The 19713-nt window shown below is 40.9% G+C and overlaps 1 protein-coding gene and 1 long non-coding RNA gene across 3 annotated transcripts in view; one reads left to right on the top strand and one right to left on the bottom strand.

Annotated features, from left to right (window-relative positions):
• AMPH (amphiphysin) overlaps positions 1-9188 on the top strand; it is a 121018-nt gene extending 111830 nt beyond the window's left edge. For both annotated transcript variants that reach the window (XM_013095266.5, XM_005014958.6), the window contains 4 exons: positions 432-578; positions 2506-2772; positions 4549-4650; positions 8013-9188. In XM_013095266.5, the coding sequence (XP_012950720.2) occupies positions 432-578; positions 2506-2772; positions 4549-4650; positions 8013-8120 (624 nt within the window). In that variant the 3' untranslated portion in view covers positions 8121-9188. The remainder of the gene's footprint in view (positions 1-431; positions 579-2505; positions 2773-4548; positions 4651-8012) is intronic.
• Positions 2750-7476, bottom strand: LOC119715937 (uncharacterized). The gene is made up of 2 exons (XR_011806833.1): positions 5940-7476; positions 2750-2824 (listed from the first exon to the last, which is right to left on the bottom strand). It is a non-coding gene; the product is annotated as an uncharacterized lncRNA (long non-coding RNA).
• Positions 9189-19713: the final 10525 nt, after the last annotated feature.

The raw sequence follows: 19713 nt of genomic DNA, 5'->3' as shown, positions 1-19713 counted from the left end.
CTTGGAAGCAATTAAGCCTTGAGATTGCAGTCACATAACTGTTTCAGAGGATAATGGAAGGAGCATGTTTTATTTGCATATCTTATCAGATAGAAGATCTGATAAGAAAAATACAAGTCTTGACAAACTTTTACTACACTAATAGCACCTGTGGACTCTGCTAAGTGTTCACGGTGAGGTTTCTTAAATGTCTCTCTCCCACTTGTTAATCGGCCTCACTGTACATACAAGCTTACCCTTATGCTCCCTGCACAGCACATCAGGCATAGGATGGCAGCCTCCCACGCTGCTTTCCCCCATACGTTAGGGGAAACCCCATGGAACCAAAGCCATGGGTTGGCAATGCCCAAGGAGGTCACAGAGCAGGGGATATCTCCAGCTGATATCCACAACTTGTGTCCTGAAAGGTTTCTCCTTCCTGTTATTCACAGGTGGTAACTGCAGTGGAGGGGACAGCAGCAGCAGAAGACAGTCTGACAGTGGCAGCAGGAGCTGGTGATGGTGCTGTCACTGAAAAGGAGGCTGTTGCTGAAGGTGAAGAACCTCAGGGAGAAGAAAAGGAGGCTGATGCATCTCAGGTAACTCATGCTGCTACATGGGAGAGTGTTAGAGGAACTGGCCCAGATCCAGCATCCTGACACAGGCAAGGCTGCTGCAGCTCTGTACCTCCAGATCCAATGAGTAGTGAGGCTGAGCATGTATTCCTTGTCAGTACACAGACAGAGCACACATATACACCACATATATACTTGTGTACACCACCAGCCACAGAAATTGCAGACATGCACAGAGTACGAATACAAATGGAACTGGCAGCCTCATCCTGCTCCCCTCACCAGCTGAGCAGGGTGGAGGCCTACCAGCGAGAAGATGTATATATTCTCATATACATGCCGCTTTTGGATCCCACTCTCACCACTTGCTTTCATCTGGGTGTTCAATCCCTCAAGGCAGCAACCCTGCTCCAGTTGCTGGTACACACCTTTGCACATGGACATAAACACACACGTGTCCACAGATGGAGCTGGCCAGGACTCCTCTGGTCACCAGTAACCAACCGGTCACTGGTACAGGGGCTGTGACACCAATGCATGCATATACATGGATATTACAGGGCCTTCGCCCTGGAGAAGAGTTAGCATGGAATTTAATGAGAAGATACAACAAACCATGCTCATCAGGTACAGGGCACAGCCACACATTCAAACCATCCATTATTTACATGCATTATCCCTTTGTTGTCCCACACTAATTCTTCCCTAGATCACCTAGATCCACCCCTTTCCCTGACTTTGGTTTCTCCCCTAAATATACCATAGGAAGTCTTGTGCAATAATATGTTCCCCATATTATTGTCACACCTGGATACTCAGGCTGAGGCTGCCATTGGACAGGTCCCTTCTGAGTCCTCAATTTGTGCTCCCATCTGTCTTGGTGCCCCTGTGCTTCTCTGGGAGATGGACCCTCAGTGGGTTGACGACTCCTGTGATGGGCCTGAAAGCAGCCTGTGCAAAGTATTATTTGGGTTCCCCCTCTTGCTATTGATTCTGTGCTCCTCTGTGGGCATGTGGATAAGCTTTATCACGTAGCCTAATGGTGTTCAGGGCTTTCTTTGGAAGAACAGGGAAAGTTATGGACTTTTTTTTTTTATTTTTTGTCTCCCAGTGTCAGGTCCTATCAGTAGCATTACTTTGGTTTTGGTAAATCAAGGTGGTCAAAATATGTATCTGCATCTGGCTTGGTGTTTTTTCTTATTTGATCTCTGAGGAGCTGGGGAACAGCTATTAGAGCAGACCCTGCAGCTGGGCAGACAATTGCCACCTTCTGTCATCTCATGTTGTATTTCTTCTGTGCACCAGAGAAAGATATCTCACAGAAGAGTAGTGAACATATACTTCTCAGCTTGGATGCTCCAAATAGTTTCATTAAATGCTTTTTCTCCTAAGCTGCATTATTGGTCAGATGCTAGCTTTCTCTGCTTCCCATTATATTGCTGTAAAGCAGAAGAAATCCCCTCAGTCCATCAAAGTAAAAGGTCACATTTTCCTCTTTCACCACCTTTATATCACTATTATCCTGCTGATTTGAATTTCAGAAAAAAACATAGGACAGTGACTCATGGAAATGGTGGCATTATCCAAGCACACCTAAAGAACAGGCACAAAGAGAAAGTTCTGATAATTTCAGTGCACATTGAAAATGAAACCCAAACTACCTGCAGAGTGTTTTTATTATTTTCCACAACAATTTATATTAATACAGCAAGTAGACTTAGGAGAAATAAGGGGAGATGGTGAAAATTAAAGAGAAGGGATATACTCCTTTGTATTTCTGCATAAGTGTGGTTTTCTGTCTTTATGTAAGAATCCACTCTACAGTGAAGAAAGAAATCCCCCTATTTGCTCTCTGCAATAGGTAAACAACTGTGTTTTCCAACTTGAAATAAAGTAATAAATACCCTACTGTTGCCTTTTGTTGTTTTTTTCTTTGTTTGTTTTTCCCTAGGAAAAGGTCAGCAGCATCCCTTCAGTAGTAATAGAGCCAGCATCAAACAATGAAGGGGAGGGAGAAGAACAGGAAGTTGTCATGAATGAGTCCAAAGACGTTTCAGCAGAGTTAGACACTCAGGGCACTGACAGTTCTCCCAGTGAAACTTCCCAAGTTGGAAGTGAGCAGAAACCCGCTGAAGAAATCCAGGCTGCACCTTCTCAAGATCAACTTGTTTCATCAGAAGACGCAGCTTCTGCCATGCCACCCGGCTTTCTCTTTAAGGTCAGCTTGTTCATTCTTCTTTTAGACATCCCTTCAGATCTAGCTTCTGTATCTGAAAGTGTAAACATTGTTATGTTTTTCTGAGGCCAAAAGATGCTTAGTTTCCCAGCCACATGTATGCAGATACACACACACAGACAAACACAACTTTTTGGTTGTGTTGTCTCCATATGAAAAATTTGAGAAAATATATTTTCTGCACACAGTTTTTTGGGGGTATTTCACTATGTAGCTGTAGGATGTGCAGGAGTACTCCTTTCATCTCACCAAATTACTACTGTCAGTGAATATATTGAGTAAAAGTCCATTGCTACAGATTTATTCAGCAATATTGCATGATCATATGTTAATTATATCAGATAAGGCTTTTTTTTTTTTGCTGACTGAGAATCTATAATAGAAGTTCTGGCTCTATTGAAATCTATGGGACTTCTACAAATCATTGTAATGAAGCTAAAGTGTAATTTTATGACTTTAGTAATATTATACTTATAAACTGTTAGGGTAATCAGACAGAAAAGTTTAATGAGGCATGAGAGAAATTCTCTCCTTAGCTGGCAAGACCCACAGGGTTTCCTGATTCACAAGGTTCTTTGATAATTCTTCTCACTTCAGCATCACTAAGCAGGAGGAAAGCTCCTTGAGGATGGATGAACTTTACATGCTTCCTATTATCTTTGCATACTTCAAACTAATTAGTCCCATAGCACTACAGCAGTATGCTATTCTTCCTTATCTATTCTCATTGCTCAGTGTTTTCAGCAAACTTTGAGAATAGCATTAAGGTTAGGGTGACCAGTATCGTGCAGTTTTGACTCAGACATGCTGACATAGTTCATCTTTTGTTTTTCATTACACTCCCTTGGGTCAGACATAAATAAGGAGAAGCAGAATATATGCCTGCCATCTGGTTCTTGATGCCATTTCCTTTCATTATTGTAGAGCTGCTATGGAACTGGTCGTGCCTTTGAGAAAACTAGGGTAGCATTTCTCTTAAGGAGGTACTATAGAACTATTTAGTTAAAAGGATCTGTTCTCAACAGCATAATGACCCCACCAATGTATTCATAATCACCACTTTGAAAGACAGATAGTTTTGGTATTCCCATCTGCCAGTTAATGGGAGTTCTTTCCAGGAGAAACATAAGGTAGGGTTCCCATTACTCGCCTCTTTAATTGTCTATTGAAATTGGTGCCATACCTCTCACTCCAGTTTCCACGGACGTTTATGGCAAGAATAATATCTAGTGGCCAGAACAAGTGAGGGGCTGAAATAACAGTACCTGGGAGTCTTTTCCAAGCTTATTTGCAAAATCCTGACATCTTTCTCTCAGACCTAGTAATGATAGTGGGGAATGTTCCTTACACAGAAGGAGTAAGGTCACAGGACTTGTCCAAGAGGCAGTACTTGTGGGGTTTTGCAGTATCATCTGTCCCTGAGATATACTATGACCTTGTGAAAGGATGTCAGATATCTCTCAGGAAGATTTACCTAAGCTTCCTTCATCTCTTTCTGAAATTATGAATAGAAACTTTAATGTGAAATGATGTTAACATTAACAATACCTATCATACCTATCTATGGCCATGCTTCCATAAAGAATAGGGAGTTAAAAAATAAATATTATTATTTATTTATTGAGGGGTTATTAGTTATTTACTTATTGGGGAGTTAAAAAAATAAATAAATGAAAGAGTGCATTAATCTTCCTTTTTTTTTTTTTCCCACTGTCTCCATTTTGATCATGTCTATGTGTTTGGTATTATTTTCTTTAGGTTGAAGTTCTACATGATTTTGAGGCAGCTAACAGTGATGAACTTAATTTAAAACGAGGAGATATTGTACTAGTAATTCCTTCTGAGACCACAGCTGATCAGGTAAAAAGCATGATTATTTCACTTATTTATGGTTTTCTTTGTGTTTTTTTTTTTGTTTTTTTTTTTTTTTTTCTCGCAGATTATAGTTGATAGGAAATGTTCATTCAAAATGTCACTGCTGTTAGAAAACATGAACATTCTAATTTTGTTTTTGTACTTAGTTTCATTTGAGACTAAACAGTATAGATGACTGTGGATAAAGTCCCATGGTCCAACCACAACATATTTTTTCTAGGTCTTTTTTATGCTACTTTGTAGCAAATTTTATACAGACATACATGCACACATAGACTTAAAACAGAAGGTGACTTATGAATTGTGCATTGTGTTGCTATCATCTTGTCTTAATGTTGAAGCAGAACTGGTTAGATGGTCCCCACATATTTAGACTGTTTATGTGGGGCTTTGAATAAATAATACACATTTGCCCAAAGACTGGCCACTGAGACTGCTACAACTGTGCTGTCCTTCAGCCAAGTTACAGGGAGGTGCTCCTCTCTGTGCTCTGTACCTCCAAAGCTAATTCTGGAAACCTCACACAGAAGTGTTCTTGAACTGCATTGGTGATCACCTTGTCTTTGATAAAAGAACCCAACAGTTTAATTTCAATTAAGTAATTCCATTTTGTTTTAACCATGCATTTCCAGTGAATTTTTAAACAATTTCATTCCACATATTGAACTGAATTGCAGTGAATTGATTTTTGACTACTGCTTTAAAAGAAGACCATCCACTTAGTACCAGCCACTTCATGGGCATCTGCTTGTGCCAGAAGTGTCAGTGAAAAGTCTCCCACTGAACTGGGGACTGGGAGGTGGGGTACTGAACCCTGCTTGCTGAGGTAGCTAAGAGCTCTGCTCTGAATGAAGAACATTTCTTAAAATAGGTTTAAATACTAACTCCACAAGCACATATTTGGAGAGCTGGGGAGTGTATTTGAAATTGGTTTGATGCCTGATGATGTGAAAAGGTAGGTTATAACCAGTGTTCAGGTTCTCAGCTGAGCTTTCTTCTGATACAAGAGTGTCGTGGTTTAACCCGGCCGGCAGCTAAACACCACACAGCCATTCGCACCCCCTCCCCCTCCCTCTCTGGGACGGGGGAGAGAAATGGAAAGTGAAGCCCGTGAGTTGAGATAAAGACAGTTTAATAAGACAGGAAAATAATAATAATAACAATAACAATAACAATAACAATAATAATAATAATAATAATAATAATACAATTATGATAATAGTACTACTAATAATAATGTGTACAAACAAGTGATGCACAATGCAATTGCTCACCACCCGCTGACCGATGCCCAGCCTAACCCCAAGCAGTCCGGCCCCCTCCTCTGGCTAGCCACCCCTATATATTGTTTAGCATGACGTCAGATGGTATGGAATACCCCTTTGGCTAGTTTGGGTCACCTGTCCTGGGTCTGTCCCCTCCCAGCTCTTACTGCACCCCCAGCCTGCCTGTTGGCAGGACAGAGCAAGAAGCTGAGATGTCCTTGGCTTGGTATAAGCACTGCTCTGCAACAATTAAAACATCGGGGTGTTATCAGCACTCTTCTCATCCCAAGCCAAAACACAGCATTCAACCAGCTACTAGGAAGAAAATCAACCCTGTTCTAACTGAAACCAGGACAAAGAGACAAATAATTGTTTTGTTTTAGTTTGTTTTAATTTCTGAATAAAAGATAAAGATCTTTTCTTTCAGTAGGGCACTGTTCTTCTATAGGGATAGATTCTGTTATCCTTACACAAATTATGCTGCACAGTACCACATGGGCAGTTCAACTGATTTAATTATCAGTATCTGCAGAATAGAACACTGCAGGATAAGGATATCAGAATCTTTATCTTCAAGCATTTTTTCTTGGGATGTTTTGTATTAATTGTGCTTAATCTTCACTTAGTGAATCCATGAAGTATCTTTTTCTCTTGTGGTGTGCATCCAAATACCATTAACATTAATTGGAGTAAATTGTGTGCAGTGATGAAGAAAATAAACCTTTATGTATTCATGTTTCTGAGACCATTCTGTTCCTATCTTTATTACTTAGTACATATTTGCCCTTCACGTTTAACATCACCATAAAACTCAATATTTTTGTCTTTTACCAAATACTTTGTTGATTCATATGTAGTATTTTTATCTTATTCTTTTTTTCTCCTATAAAATTGACCTGTCTAAAGCCATAATTCTTATATAGCTGGTGACATCAGCATTCCCTGCTCAAAACTAACCAGTCCCACCCAGTGGCTTCAATTTTTCCATTATTATTGAGTTGAAATTATTATCCATTAAAACTGTGCAGTCCTTAGTAGAATGTACTCTGGCCATGCTAGAAAACTGTAGTTCCTCTCTCTCAGATAATCTGTGTGCTTCAAAAACATGTCCCCAGTTATTCCATCTCCTTGTGTACTTTCTGTACATTAGTAATATGGCAGCATTATACATTTCCTGCTAATCATCACTTTGCTCTGGCTCCTGTTCTTAAAAGGAACAAAGCATGGAGTCAGTGTGATGAAAATAGAATCATAGAATCATAGAATATCCTGAGTTGGAAGAGACCCATAAGGATCATTAAGTCCAACTCCTGGCACCGCACAGGTCTGCCCAAAAGCTTAGACCATGTGACTAAGTGCACTAAATAGGTTGATCACTTCATAAAAATACTGAATGGATTTTATTCCAGGTAAAATTGATAGCATGTCAGAGAACCCAGCACTCTCCAATAAGAAATCTCTCTTTAAATTGACGATGATTTGGATTGCAATTTTGCATGTCAAGTTCTGGTTTAGGCTGAAGTTTACAGGAATTTTTGGAAAAGCAGTTGAGTATCAACTGACTTTGAGTTTCTAGGGACAGTAATAGCAGAAGATACAAGAATTGTTATTTCTTCTGACTGACAATATATGAATGAGACAAAAGAACCCTCAAGAAAAATGAAAGTCAAATTAAAAACTTCATTTTCCCCTTGATCTGTCTTATTATATAATGGTTCTAGGCCACTGCTATGCTCTTATTGTGTAAGTATGCCAATATTGTTGTGAGAACTTCAAAAAATCTCCATATCCATTTGCCCAAATGCTGATCTGTTTCAATACTGAATGACCCAGAAGGCTGATTATTCAACTTTGAGTTCAGCTAAGGGTTAGATGGGCTAAAGGTCATACAGTACACTCACAATCACTCAATAACACTGGTCTGGCAGAACCAAGAAAACAATCTGTGCAAAATCAGAGGCTGCTATTTAACCAAAGCACCACATCTTTTAGCCAGGTGACTCTAAAACCTCTTCAGGTCTGAAGCACGTAAAAAAGAAAGTGGGGAGACCTGAAATTTAAGACTCTGTCTTTTTCTTACAGGAGGCTGGCTGGTTGACAGGCATTAAGGAATCCGAGTGGCTTCAGTACAGGGATGCAAATAGTTACAAAGGACTTTTCCCAGAGAACTTCACACGCCATCTGGAGTAGTTCTTCTCTCAGGCACAGGAATGTGGCATGAAGCTCATTCAGTAGGTTTTTAACCTCTTTGAAACACAGGAGCCCACTTTTTTGTAGTTTAAGCTGTTAATGGTTTACAGATTGGTGCCAGACAAAGCTTGTGGAAACATATCAAAATGAGCATGAGTGCAAACAGTTAAGCTAGCAATTTCTGAAGCAGTATGTGGAAAAAAAAAATCAAATAAAAAAGAAATGTCCTTATTTGTTCACATGTATGTGGCAACAGGTTTGCTTGTGCTTTGTCAGAGCTATGGTGATCCTGTATTTGGTCCTTTCCCATGAAATCTGAAATTAGCCTCCTCAATACCAAAACCTTAACTTCTCTGCACTAAGTGTATTGTATTGAGTTGCACTGCAGAAGATTTAATTAGTAATCCTGTAGTAATGAGGTCAAACTATTATAAGTTTCATGTGTTTAAAAAAGATAATTAACTGCTGCAATGTTTTTCAATGTTATTTTTGGACATGCATAATATATATATACACACAAGAAGTCGTGTATATATAAGTGCATATGGATATATATGCATTTTCACAATGTCATCGTAGTTCTTTGACTGTGTAGTGTCATCAGTACATGCATTGCTCTTTCACTGTCTGGCATTACAGGAAACAGTTTTGTTTGAAAGCAAAACTAGCTGCTCCATTGCCAAAACATTATACAGTATCTGTGTTTGTAATGTGAAATTTTCATTCTGAGATGATGAATAACATCATGTTCAAAGCTGCTAAACCTTTGAGAAGGCATGGCTCAGTCTCCTCTTCCAGCTGCAGTAGTTACAATGAGATAATCTGGAGGGGGAGCTGTTATGATGCTAATCTATACTTTTTTATTTAATTGGCTGAATAAGAAAAAAAAAAAAAAAGAACTAATCTATGAGAAATAAACACAATATATTTTCACTATATGTATTTATGCAGCATACCTTCACAGATCCTTTTAAATTAAGATATATAATGTATCCTGTATCAAAAAGTCATCTGTAACTTATGTTTTCCAGTGCTGTGTCATTAAAAATAAACCTTTGATCCAAAGAAGCTGTTTCATCTGTGGTGCTTTTGAAGTTTTGTTACAAAGAATTTCACATAGTTCACGTGTTGTATTAGAGAATCTAATCTTATTTTAATAATACTTTTTCCAAAGAAACACAGCATAACAGGCGTACCATCTAAATTCTTGCTCTCAACTTTAGTCATGGTCAAGGCTCCAAAAGGCTCAGCGCATCCCCTCGCTGCTCCTTCTGGAAATGGACTCTGGCAACCAGCTAGTATCTGTCCACAATCACAAGGGAGCATGTCTGTGCCTGTCACGCAGCTGAAGATTGCTACCTCTTACTCATTTTTATGCTTGTCCACTTATCTTCTGTGAAAAGAAAAATCCCCATAAATATGCTCTGTTCTATTTGCTGATGCATGAAAGCTACAACTATTTAGGAACACCTTTTTTTTTTTTTTTTTTTTTTTTTTTTTAAGCAATTCAGTTATTTTTTGTGATGTTTTGGTTGTGGGCTGTTTTTATGTATAGGCAGTTTCTACTCTAATTTGTCGGATTTCAATTGAAGAAAGATTTTTTTTTGTTGCTCTAAAAGAAGAGGAAAGTAGTTTTCTTTCTGTCTTTCAGAGTACAGTAGCTTTCTAAAGAAACTGTTGATAACTGTGTTTTATGGAGAAGTTGAGTGGCTCAACTGTGGTAACTGGGATTTTAGCTGTAAAGTGTCACAATGAGCAATCAGAGTCTCAGGAGGTTGTGGGAGGCCCTTTGATTTTCCTTTCATTCCTTTAACAGGTTTGGCAATCAATAGTAATCCAGAGGCAAGAATTTATCCAAGGGAGCAACTTCTCATTTGTTTTTGGTGTTGCAATAAATTCCAAATTCCAGTACACCACTTTAGGGTGGTCATAATAACCTATTAAACCTGATTTATGGTGCGACTGATGACCTCCAGGCCACAGTTTCCTGCTTACCTAGATCTCAACATTGCATTTCAGCATAGCTGCTCTACAGATCACACATGCAACAGACCCACATTGGACAATGGAGCCTCAGTTTCCCTGCAGATGCTATGTGGCCACTTCTCTGACAGAGGCCTACAATCAAGTTGGACCATCATGCATAACAGCCATAACACTAAGAAGCAAAGAATGGTGTGATATCTCTATGGCATTTCTTTACCCAGTGGTGATTGTGTGCAGTTACCTTTATGCCCTTTTCTTCCTAGAAGTACGAAAGTCGAATTCAATATCCTTGACCTTGATTCTTCTAATAACCTTAGTACAGGTCAATATGCTAAATTCACTGGTAAGGGGTTTGCAGTACACGAGATGGTATAGAGATGGGAAAGGTCTCTGATATACAGAGAAGAGCTTTCATGATCAGCTATGCTGCTTAATCTCTGTTTCTTAAATCCACCACAGTATAAAGAAAAATGTAATTGCAAAAACCATCAGACGTCTACTCACTGCAAGCAATGTCATTATTTACTGGCAATAAGAAGTACTGAAAACGTCCCAGCAGCCATGCTATTGCACATGATGCGTGTGTGATTTATGTGTTGCAGGTTACTGTGGATATAACACCATTCTGGCATTAAGTATGTCTTCATATCTCACCCATGCACCTTGGAGCCACAAAGCAAATAGACTTCTTGTGGGAAGGATGAGGAGTATTATTAATGTTATCTTTAGAATTCCTTGCAAAATTTCACACACCGAGATGATAGATGCTAAAGGAAGGACACTGATAGCTGGCCATAATAATAATTTTCTTAATTTTACCTTCTGAAAGATGAATAGAAAACTAGCTGGTGGATAGAAACATTTATCATTTGGGATTAACAGCTGTTTCTCATATTTGATTCTTCTTATTCTAGTTTCATAAGACAAGCAGACTTCTCTCTCAGACACTTTTATTTCTGCAGCTCCTGAGATGAACAGTATGAAATAAATGTATTTCTCTGTGATTTATAGAAGCCTATTCATCGGAAAGCAAGGGAATTTTTTTTCCAGTATGTACTGCTGTTACATACCAATAACCTCCCCCCTGTAGTTGTATTAGCCCAGAAGTATTTTCCCCCTTTGCTTGGATTTTTCTGATTAATACACTACATTGAACTTGGTGAATTACTGAATTTCATGCTTTCAGGGTGATTGTAAAACAATATCCCACTGTGTCTTGATTTCTCTAAAGGCTTATTTATGCCTGCGACAGCACATACTGCTAACCTTCTACAGCAACTATAACTTCTAATTTTACATGAAATGAACCCTTGGAAGAGTAAGGGGCCCAATCTCCTGGACCTGCAGGCTGGCTTCGCACGGTGTGGCCTTGGAAGTAAGAGAAAGTAGCTGAAGATAGAGGAGCATCTCATGCGACTGAACTAATAAATTGTTTATTTGCGGCTTGTCTATCCGGTTTACAATGTTTCATGAATAATGGAAAGTGCTCAAGATGAATGATGCTTCTGTCCCTTTCCTCCTCCTCCTCTTCCTGATCCCTGTCCCTTGTTCCACCCCTTCCAGAATTCAGAACTGGATGCACCTGTCCCCAGGAGAAGAGGGCGGGGAGGCTGTGGGGTACGGTCCTCCTCAGACTGGCATTCCAGGATGCTCTCTTTACTGCCCCAATGCCAGGAAGACATGAAGTAAATCATAGTCTCTTGAAGATCATGTTTAATGAAAAAATTTTAAAGTGTCTTGCTGGCTCAGGGAAAGGGCATCAAAAGCATGTCACTATGACAGGTAAGATAAACGGTTGGGGTTGGTGAAAGAGCAGTTGCTGGCTGTAGGTGCAGTTTGCAAGACTGGACAGGCAAAGTATGAGCAGCCATTCAGTCACTTGAAAGCCAAAATAAAGTTGTTATTGGTCACCTTTAAAAGAGATTTAAAAGATCTGTCTTCTACTTTTTGTATTTAAAACAGTAAGGTCACAGTTAATGACGTACCATTTAATAAGCCAATCCCTGCCTACAGAAAGTAGTTAGTTCCATTAATTAAGCAAGGTCGAATTTCTGAAAGCAGTACAAAAGAGCATGAAGATGTTTTTCCATCCCCTGTAATGAGCAGTGTTCACTGCTAGCTCTGATGTGCTCTCTGGTGGCAAGACGTTTGCTGCAGCTGAGGGTTCAGTATTAGAAACTATGAAGCGGGGTGTGTTTGGGGTTCATCATCTCCCTAAATATGTATTATATATATGGTAGTCACTTTTCAAGTATTTATCTGCTAGGTCTTTACCCATGTGATTTCAGCCCTGATGCTACCTTTGTGTGTTCCCTGTCTCCAGCAGCATTTCAAACCTGCTGTGTTGCTCTTGGATGGATATCTTCAGTCTGACCTGTGTTGAACTTCAGCACACGAGCATCATATGGGGAAAACTGCAACACTTTCTAAATGGGGTCTCCTGTAACCAACAGGAAGAACTCGTAATTAACAATCATTTGACAGAGCTGAAACCAGTCCAAAGGGAATCATGCTTCAGATTCAGATGCTTCAAAGCAGCTAAAGGAAACTTTAGTGAAAGAATATGCTTAAGACATTAGTAAAAGTACCACTGTGCATATATATAGAGGACTTCTGTCCAGCCACAGCCACTAAACGCAACACAGGGAACAAACCAACATGTAGCCATCAGAACTGTGGTCTCCAGGAGTCAGAGAGACCCACATCAGTCAAGGAGGATTGACCTCCTCTGCCCTTACGGGGATATGCTGCAGTCCCAGTGCTCAAGGCCACCATCCACCATTCATTCATAGTGTGCATGTACTAACCTGGGCAATACAGCTCCTAATACCCCAGGGCTCCAAAATTCTTCATGAGCTGTCAGAAGAGTAAGTCCAATTGGGTTCTGGGTGGCTCTCCTGGCACAAAGCACAGAGGAATGTTATTTTGCCTGTCTACCTTTTATAAGAAGAGCCTCATGGTTGCTAAGAACAAGTACCGAAGTCCTATACATCTTCAACCTTGCTTCAGAGAAGAAAACAGGTTGGGGGTCTCTTGCGGTGCTGCCAGAGCAGAGGCTTTGGTGCACCCCAAGCTAACCACAGGTGACTAATTGTGCCTGCGTAGTTGGCTAGCGTACTGCTGCTAGCATGATGCATAACTGGACCAAGAACACCAAAACCCTGAAAAGTTATGTTACTTTAAAATTAAATTATTGATTTTCCAAGGTATGTGCTTCAAAGGAGTGGAATGTAATTCAGGCTTCCTATACCTGCATTTCAGGTAATTATGCAGAAGAAAGCTGAATTCTATATAAAAACTTTGATTTTTTTTCTTTAATTTAAACATGTTGAGCTGCAATAGAAGAAATAATCTAGCTGTGTGTCAGTGAATAAAAAGTAAATAAATAACAAAACAAAACACCATGTAATCTCAAGGAATAACTTGTGTGTGTTATGATAAAATTGCTAAATGAGAAGGTCATGCAAAATTCTCTCTCATGCAAAATTCTCTGTGTCCAAAATCTGACAGACCCCATACATGGCACAATGCTGTAACTCCTAACTCTCTCTTGTAGAGACATAACTGAAAGTGAAAATTGTCTGTAGTTGTTCATGGTGATTCAAAACACTCTATTTTAAGCCTATAAGACACATGTTTTACCGGAGAAGCACGCTAAGGATCTTTGTGTATCTCCTAGCCCAAGACTGAACATCACACTGCTGACTATTTAGAAAGTAATCATGAAAATAAAAGTTACTGGTGCATAAATGCTTTTCTTAAACCAAACCAAACCAAACCAACAACAAAACAAACAAAAAACAGTGTATTATAGGCGTTCTCAGCATCCATCCGTATTTACTACACAGCTGCTTGTAAAGGACTTCTGAGAGTTTTACTCCTTCACACCAGTAGAGGGTGGCAGACGCTAGAATTTGTACTGACCGGTCTCGAGCTGTCATTTGATTAAATCTTCAGATATGAATTTATTCAAAAAGTCTCATTATCCAAACTTGGCTCATGGCTGCAGGCACACAGGGCGAATTCAGTGCAGTAGCAGATGCAAACCAGCCTTATGTACACAGTGACCGGGTACTTCAGCATGCATGCAAACAAAGATAGAAAAGTGCATTATCAAGCTGCACCCTAACTCATTGCTGCAACATAACTTTGTGTCTCATAGGTATTAAAACTCATGCCATTGATCAAACCAGAGCAGTTGCTTATGGAAAATCTGCACTGAGTAACAAGTTACTCAGCTGATTGAACTCAAAGATACAACATTAGGGTAAGAGAAGAAATTAATTATCTATGCTACCTGTGCTTAAAATAACTTTATATTCCACCTGTGTTTAAATAATCAGCCAGATTATTAACAATGAGAAAACACTTTAAAACCTGAAAATGGCCTCATGTTCCAGCTCAGTGGCATGACTTTGATCTGTAAAGTCAGCTTCCCTGACAACTTTCTTACATGTCTACTCCTGTCTTTGCTTCTGTCCATTCACCTACCCATGGCTTGCTTTCACTGGGATGACTATTGTTCCTATGAATTAGCAGAGCACTGCAGTATTTGACTGCCTGCTGAAACAGCACTACTAAATGAATGTTAGCAGTTTTTTAATGTTGGAGTGCTCAAAACCAGCAAGCCAGCTGCTTGCAAGGGGCTGTGCTCAGTTCCTGTCCATGGCCCTTGAGGCTACAAAAATACTGCACCAAACCACCTTTCACCCTAAATGGAATCCTCAAAACAGACAAGGAGGTAGAAAGTGGATGTAGGGATGTACTCATGTAGGATTAACCCCAGTAAGTAAAATATTCCACCACTTTTCTATACTGCCTGCTCAGTTTGTGTCAGCAAAGCAGCATAAAATTCATAGTATTCCTACTTTGTGTTTTTTCCCTTTTCCAAGAGGTCTGGGACAATAATGGTAATGGTAATGGTAATGGTAATGGTAATGGTAATGGTAATGGTAATGGTAATGGTAATGGTAATGGTACTGCCAGGAAATGTGAGTTTGTGAGGTGAGGGTTTCAAACAAATCTAATCGGTGCAAGGTTTCTGGCCAAAAGACCTTTTCTATCACATGACTCCTTCCCCCTCACCCCAGTTTTTCCTGGAGTAAGGAAGAGCTCACACATGGCTGTTATCATGCCCATAGGGTTTTGTCTACAAGATGGAGGAGAGTTAGAGCTGGGAATGTTTGCCAGTAAGAGGCAATGCAGAAGTCCAATAGAGCAGTGTTGGGAGCTGGAATTAAATTCAACACAGTGGTGTAAAGTCATGAGTTGTGTCAACTTTTCAAGGAAATTCAGTGCACAGTCTTTATGCTTTGAAGACCTATTCACTCTTCTGGTATATCTAATGGGAACTAATGTGCCATTTTATCAATTTTTCCCCTCTCATAAATATCAAACTCTGTAGGTCTCCCTTTCAGTGGAGAGAGACACCCACTTTGGTTTCAGTCCATGGTGACATGACCTCTCGTTCCCCCTCAGGCCTTGTGTGTACCTGTTCATCCTTTCACAGTCAAAACCTGAAACTTTCCAAGAGACTTGAAGCAACAACAGCTGATGATTCTCCACATTTTAGTATTGGAGGTTTTTGGAGTTTGTCTCTCATCTTGCTCGTTCAGCCCCAGAGTACTCATTGCCTGGGAGCACACAGTGCTGCTGGGCCCTCGAGGAGGGCAACAGCAGAGGCACAGCAGGCTTACTGGAAACCTTCTCAGCTTGTCTCTTCCCCTGTAAGTACATATTATTTTCAATTTTTAAAATGTTTTTAAAGGTTCTGGTCACTGTTTATGTAGAACCACGTGTCTGATGCCGCATAGTATGACATTATGTTCCAGAAAGCAAGAGCTGCCCCACTGTGCAGAAACTAGGTAACAAAAGAGAAAAAATAGGTCCACGGGTGGCCAGAAAGGTATACAGCAAGCTGTGCACTGATTTATCATGGCTACAGAAGAGCTATTTACTTCTCAGACAGTGTAGCACATTGATATAAGTCTTCTCCCATCTGCACCATCAGTGATGCACATTGTCCCTGAGTCAGGTTTGCCCCCTGTGAATCTCAGCTGCGCAGACACAGCAGAATGTTGCTGCCTCAGTGTAGGGGCATATTTCTACTGACTGCCTCCTCATCACTGCTCTCTCTTACTGCCTTCCAGACGTGCTGTGGACCATTAGCCTGCACCTTGCCAATGGTGTCACCAGATCTTCACACTGACATGCATTCTGCCTCTCTTTTTAACAGGAAATTAACCCATTGCACCACCTGCCTCCACCAATTCATTGCATTGGGGTATGGGGGGTATCAGCAGATATATTTTTAAATTTCTTTCTGTCTCTTAGAGTTGAACTATACCAGTATCTCTGAACTTTTCCTGAGGAGCTGTGGCAGAGCTATGAAAAATTATGGGCTTCTTGAAAAGTCTGCAAGCTTGTCTCTTGCCTTGTAAGTAAGTTTTATGTATGAGTTATTTCATCTTGGTTTTACATTACACTTCCATTTGTCCCCCCAGCCTAAATATACTGTTCCGTATCAGTGATGTCTTATTACCCAAATCCCAAGCTCAACTGACACTTTGCAGATAACTTGCAGACAAATGGCGTGGTTCTGCTGCGTGATGGCTAGCAATTGTGTGCAAAACAACCCACACACTGCAGCTAAGGCTTACTGTTTCTCCCCCTCTGTGCACTATGTCTTTGACAGAAGCGGGGAGTAAACTTCAGTGTCCTTTCCTTGTGCAGGGGGTGCCTGTGGTTTGAGGATACTGCTGTGTGCCCCCTAGCCAGGAATAAGGCCTTCTTGCTGCATCCCCACCCCTGCTGCCTTCTCCCTTCTCTCCCTCCTGGTGTTCTCTGGGTACGCCTTCATCACAGCCCAGCCACTCCCAGGGGACACTGCCTAATTTACCTCCAAAGTAAACCTACGCCGTCTGGCACCAAAAACTGCCTGAAAACTGCCCTCCACCCCACCACAAAATATAAATTGGACTACTGGTTTCTCCAAAAGGAAATATCTTGTCTACATATGCAAAGACACCTGCGTGCTGCTGCTGCACAAGTGGGACATCCAAGCTAGCAGGTGGTATTACTGTGCCATGTAGGACTACACACAGCCACTTCCTTAGCCTTCTGCCATTCCTCCACAAAAACTACTGCAAAGATGTGCTTGCAGAGGCACCAGCCCCAAAACACCATGAATGTTTTGTGTAGAGATGTTACAGCTTATTTGTCTAGCATCACTGCCCCTTCCCTTGGTCCTTGTGGAGAAGACTCGCTAAGTAAATCATTTCCATGCTGATTTATCTTCCTGTCTTTTCCCACAACTACTGATTTGTAGTATGTGACATGGAGCTCCAAGCATGGGTCCTGCTCCTCATCAAACCCTCTGTGAAATTGTCCCTTGAGAGCTGTAAGCTGAAGTAAGCAGACAATGACTGATTAAAAAGAGCTGTAGTACCACAAGATTTAAGAACAGGCTTTTAAGAGATGCTGAGTGACTGTAGGAGACTGGCAGATTTGGGATATTGCCCCTCTTTAAAATTCAAACATTTGCCTTAAATCTGCAAGCAGGGCTGTGACAGAGCCAGAATAATTTTCCCTCATGTCCTACAAACTGGAAGGGGAAACCCAAATCTTCATTCTCTTAGCTGAGGCACTGTTGAAAAGTACTTTTGCCAGTTCAACCATCCTGCTGAGGAGTGAGCAGGCAGCTGCCCTCACTGGCTGCCAGACTTAGGGGCTTTGCCTCTTAAGACAAAACAAGCAATTGCTTTATGAGACAAAAGCCCAGGAGATGCTTGGAAAGGAATTAGAGGTGCCTGAGACAGAGAGGAACAAGGAAGGGAGAAGTGCTACGATAAGTGGCTGGGGGACAGGTGGCCATCTTGGATGTGGGGGGAATTTCTTATGAGAGAAAAACTCTACCTTAAAGTCCTTCTCAAATTATCTTCAGCTGAAGACAGCTGCACTGCCCTTCTCCTAAGCAGAAGACAAGAAGGACTACATAGTGCCTGCAGTTTTGAAGGGGCAGTCATAGGAGTTATGTAGCACTGTTTGCTGCAGCTCCCTCTTGCTACTCCAGAGCAAATCAATATAAGCACAGTCCTCAGAAGAGTCAATGAGAAGTATTCTAATTTGCAAAATCCTGAACATCTTGCCTTTTCTTCCAAGATTGTTGACTTTTCCTGGACTGTTGGATGATGTAAAGTACGCCACACCTGCTGTTAGGAGCTGGGAGGTGCTCCTAAAATATGGTTTATTTATCAGATGAAAGTCAAGCACAAACAGGCGATATATACGGAAAGGTGGTACTTAAATACACACTCTTAGCAGTCTTTCTGAAGTTAAGTCAGAGGTTTAAAGAACTTGAAGATAAATTTCAAGACACCTCTTGTAATACACAATAAATGTTTGTTCATTGTCTTTTGTATTATAAAAACAAGGAGTTCTGTTTGAGGAATGGGAGTTGTGAAAACTCCCTGCTGAAGTAAGGAGCTGTATAATGCTTGGCTAGACACTATGAAAATTCTTTTGCTTAATGTAACAAAAAAGAGAACCCCACCCCCCCTTCTCTCCTTCTGCATCTCAGTTGCCTCTTTTGTTTAAAGACCCTGCTGCAAAGCTCATGTAACCATTTCCTGATAAGTTGCTACACTAGTGTATCAACATCCTGCCTTCCTGTCTCACGCTGGGCCAACATGACCAAATAAAAAAAAGAAGTTGAACCACAACGCCGAGGAAGACTATGGCCTTCATCTTCACGACCACCAGAGGGACAGAGACGACCCCCTAGCAACAGTGCGCGCAGTCGCAGAATATACCAGGATGTGCTGCATAATCCTGGAATTACCAAGTTATAAAAAGGGACCCTGGCGGGGGTGAGGTGCGCGCCATTGGCGGAGCCGAGACTCCCCGGCCGCCCAGCGCTGTTTTGCTTGCTGTTGCTTACTCAGTAAATTCCTTTCTATTATTAATGCAATGCTCTCTGAAAATTAATTAAGGGGGCAACTTATAACACCTCTCAGGTGTCACAAGACCAATTGTTCTCCAAGAAGGATTATTTCTAATTTTGTATGATAATCCAGTATTAGCAGTTCCCAAAATGGAGCTGTCATTATCTCCAAGGTGAAAAATCCTGGCATATTTCAGGATCAGGACTATGAAATAAAATCTGTTTAAATCAGGGCCTATGTGAACCTCGTGAATCTACACAGATCCAAGTGCAAGTTCCTGCACGTGGGTTTGAGCACCTTCAAGCACAGATATTGTCTGTAGGGAGAATGGATTAAAAGCACGAAAAAGTAGAGGGCAGCAAAGAGCTGCATCAGGTATGCACGTGTCTCCCACGGATTTCTCACATCCACCAGGGATCCACCAAAGAAAGGCCAGCTGCACCTCTCATTTGAGGCAGAGAAGACCCACTGGACCTGTTCCAAGCAAGAGTAAGACAAAAGTCACAAGGAACTGGCCCACAGAGTTTCCAGAGCAGGTTGTATTTTCTAAGGAAGGCTGGGGAAACGTGCTTCTAGGACAGCGGTGGGGTCTGAGGGGAAGAGAGCGTCCTGGGAGCAGGCAGGAGGAACATACCAAAGTGAATGTGTGTGCTCAGCAGGAGTTC

The sequence above is a fragment of the Anas platyrhynchos genome, chromosome 2, assembly GCF_047663525.1.
Source record: "Anas platyrhynchos isolate ZD024472 breed Pekin duck chromosome 2, IASCAAS_PekinDuck_T2T, whole genome shotgun sequence".
Lineage (NCBI taxonomy): Eukaryota > Metazoa > Chordata > Aves > Anseriformes > Anatidae > Anas > Anas platyrhynchos.
Note: the sequence above shows the minus strand (reverse complement) of the source record. Positions and strands in the feature narration are given on the sequence as shown.